Source organism: Miscanthus floridulus, chromosome 17, assembly GCF_019320115.1.
Source record: "Miscanthus floridulus cultivar M001 chromosome 17, ASM1932011v1, whole genome shotgun sequence".
NCBI lineage: Eukaryota > Viridiplantae > Streptophyta > Magnoliopsida > Poales > Poaceae > Miscanthus > Miscanthus floridulus.
In genome coordinates this window covers 10,755,923-10,758,553 of record NC_089596.1, presented here as the reverse complement: position 1 = coordinate 10,758,553, position 2,631 = coordinate 10,755,923, and the positions used below count along the sequence as shown (strand labels likewise).

Below are 2,631 nucleotides of genomic sequence, written 5' to 3'. Positions count from 1 at the left end.
CGGAGTCGGAGAGGTCGCACGCCACTAGCAGACGAGACGGCGAGGCGAGAGCGGCGCGGCGGGGGGAGTAGAAATGATTTAGGGTTCGGTGTGAGGGAGAGGGCGCCGCGTCTGCGCGTTTATATATGGGGGGGAGGTAGGGGGAGCCGTTGGGGCTGGGCCACCTGGCAGGTCGCGGGGGACTGGGGGTGGGGGGATGCCAAGCCGCTACCGGGACGACCCTTGTAGGCCGGGCCGTGCCGTGCCAGCCCATGGGCTTGAGCGACGGCCCAGGCACGGCTTGTACCCCTGGGCCGGGCCGGCCCAGGCTCGCTGATCATTGGGCCATGCCGTTCTTGGGCCTGGCAAAAAATACGGACTTCCTGCTGCATGGACATTTATATTCAACCGTTTGCTTGCATTGGGAAAAAGCACGGCAGTACTACTAGATTTATTCCAAATTAAATAAATTTTCTCGGAGGGTTTGAAATGGTCCTATGATTATGATTATTTGGAAGAAAAAAAACTTAGAAAAGATGACAATGGTACGGTAGTAGCACTTTTGATACATGCAACACTACTCTGTCAAAGTCATGTACTCGTTCCGACCCAAAATAAATGTACATCACGCTTATTGAAAAGTCAATTTTCACATCACAAATATTAGTAATTTTTTTTATATTTGATCAAATTTAGAAATATTTGACTCCTCGATATGTGATATGTGCACTTATTTTGAGATGAAAGACTGAAGTCTGGACGGACTCCACGCGGGAGAACAGAAGATGAGCGCGCGGCCATGGGGGAGCAGCAATGCTTGGGGCGGCCTCCTTCGCGCGCGCAAGGATCAGAGCAGTAGCGCCCGGATCATGGTCTCGCCGGAGCATTGGCGTAGCGGATCTAGAAGAAGAGGATAGAAACGAGGCCGTCTCCCGCGCAATGCGTCTCGGATGGCTTCTTCATGCATCGATGCGCGTGAGGACTCGGTTTCCTCATGTAGAGATCGTTTTATTTTCTCCTCTAATCAATAAATCATTTACCACATAAGCAAAATGATCACATAACAAAGTAATTAATATGCATAATAGAAACTATGCTGGTTTAGTTTCAGCATTGGAAGTGCCCTGACTATCGTCTGCCTTCAGTAACACGTACTACCGTCCTGCTTACATAGCAGAGCTAACGAAATCCAGCGATGTGAACGTGGCTACGCACGCACGTGTGACGTGTGGAACTGAACATGTATACGCAAAGAGCTATGGGGTCATGTCCATCATCTGAATTTGCTGCTTAATTTTCATTTATTCGTCGCGTTTAACACGGACAGTCAGGAGCACGTATGCAGCACGTACTGCACTGAAGGAACACAGCGTGACATGCAGCAAGTATACTCAAGGAGAACAGTGATAGGCGAGCGGTGACACGTGTATTAGTGCGTAGTTTTCGAGTGATGCATGCATGCATGGACCAGCAGCGTCTCGTTGCCTTCACTTCTTCCTCGCCAGGAACACGTCGGAGAGGACCGTGTCGGAGCTAAGCGCCGCCCGCAGCAGGCCGAGCCCCTGCCGCCGGAACACACGGAAGAGCATCCACCACGTAAGGCACGCACGTCGTCGTCGGAGATGGCGAGAAGAAGTCCAGAAATTAGCTAGCAGGACGACATGATCGAAAACTGATAATCCACGAACACGAACCTCGTCCATGCCGACGCTGACGTACTTCTCGGCGAGCTCGACGTCCTTACCGGAGCTGAACTTGTTGATTAGCGTGATGCTCGAGATCGCCGACATGGGCGTCACCTCCAGCCCATCGGTGACCATGTACGTCACCAGTCCCTTCACATACCCGCCGCCACCGCCGCGCTCCTCCTCGTCATCCACGCCTTTCCCGCCGCCTCCTTTACCAGCACCGGCCCTCGGCGCGGCGGACGGCATGACGAAGGTCATCTCGGTGGCCATCGGCAGCTTGCACTTCGGGCACGCGGCGTCGCGCTCCATGGTCACCATGGCGCACTTCCCGGCGGTGGCGCACGCGTACGGCTTGAACTTGGGCAGCCGCGGCTGCTGCCGCTCCTCCTCCTCCTCCACCACCTCTCCTCCGTCGCCGTTGGCGGCGGCGGCGGCGGTGGAGGCGTTTGCGCGAGGAGATGGATGTAGCAGCAGCTGGTGGCGCGCGTCCGGGTGCAGCACCCCGGGCTGGAGCAGCTCCGCCTTGTCGGCGCCCGGGAGCAGGTACGAGGAGCCCATGTGGTCCACGCTCTGGTACAGCCGGCCCACACTGCCGTGCATGGTGCCCGCCGACACGAGCTTCGCCACGGCGCCGATCGGGAGGGTGAGCAGGCTGAACACGAAGTCGACGAAGTCGTTGCCGGCCTCCGCGAACAGGACCCGCTTCGACTTCGTCTCCACCAGCAGCTTCAGCGAGATCTTGGAGGAAGCCATGGTGAAGGACGATGGATCGGATCGGCTGTCGGAGGACGATGCTGGTTTTGTCTGTGGTGGTTTTTCTCGGAAGGAGGACATGCATGGTGCTCTTATATATACGGACGAACATTCATGGTCAGGGAGATGGAGAGGTTTCCAGCTTAATTCCCATCAGTTTCTCAAAGCTGAATCGTTTGCGTTGTTAAAACTGCAGTCGTCTCTTTGCCTA

At 55.5% G+C, this 2,631-nt stretch overlaps 1 protein-coding gene across 1 annotated transcript; it reads right to left on the bottom strand.

Annotated features, from left to right (window-relative positions):
* Window positions 1-1,466: 1,466 nt before the first annotated feature.
* On the bottom strand, window positions 1,467-2,420 carry LOC136516831 (uncharacterized). The gene is made up of 2 exons (XM_066510323.1): window positions 1,674-2,420; window positions 1,467-1,541 (listed from the first exon to the last, which is right to left on the bottom strand). Exons 1-2 carry the CDS (start codon window positions 2,418-2,420, stop codon window positions 1,467-1,469), a joined length of 822 nt encoding a protein of 273 aa, XP_066366420.1.
* Between the last annotated feature and the right edge of the window lie 211 nt (window positions 2,421-2,631).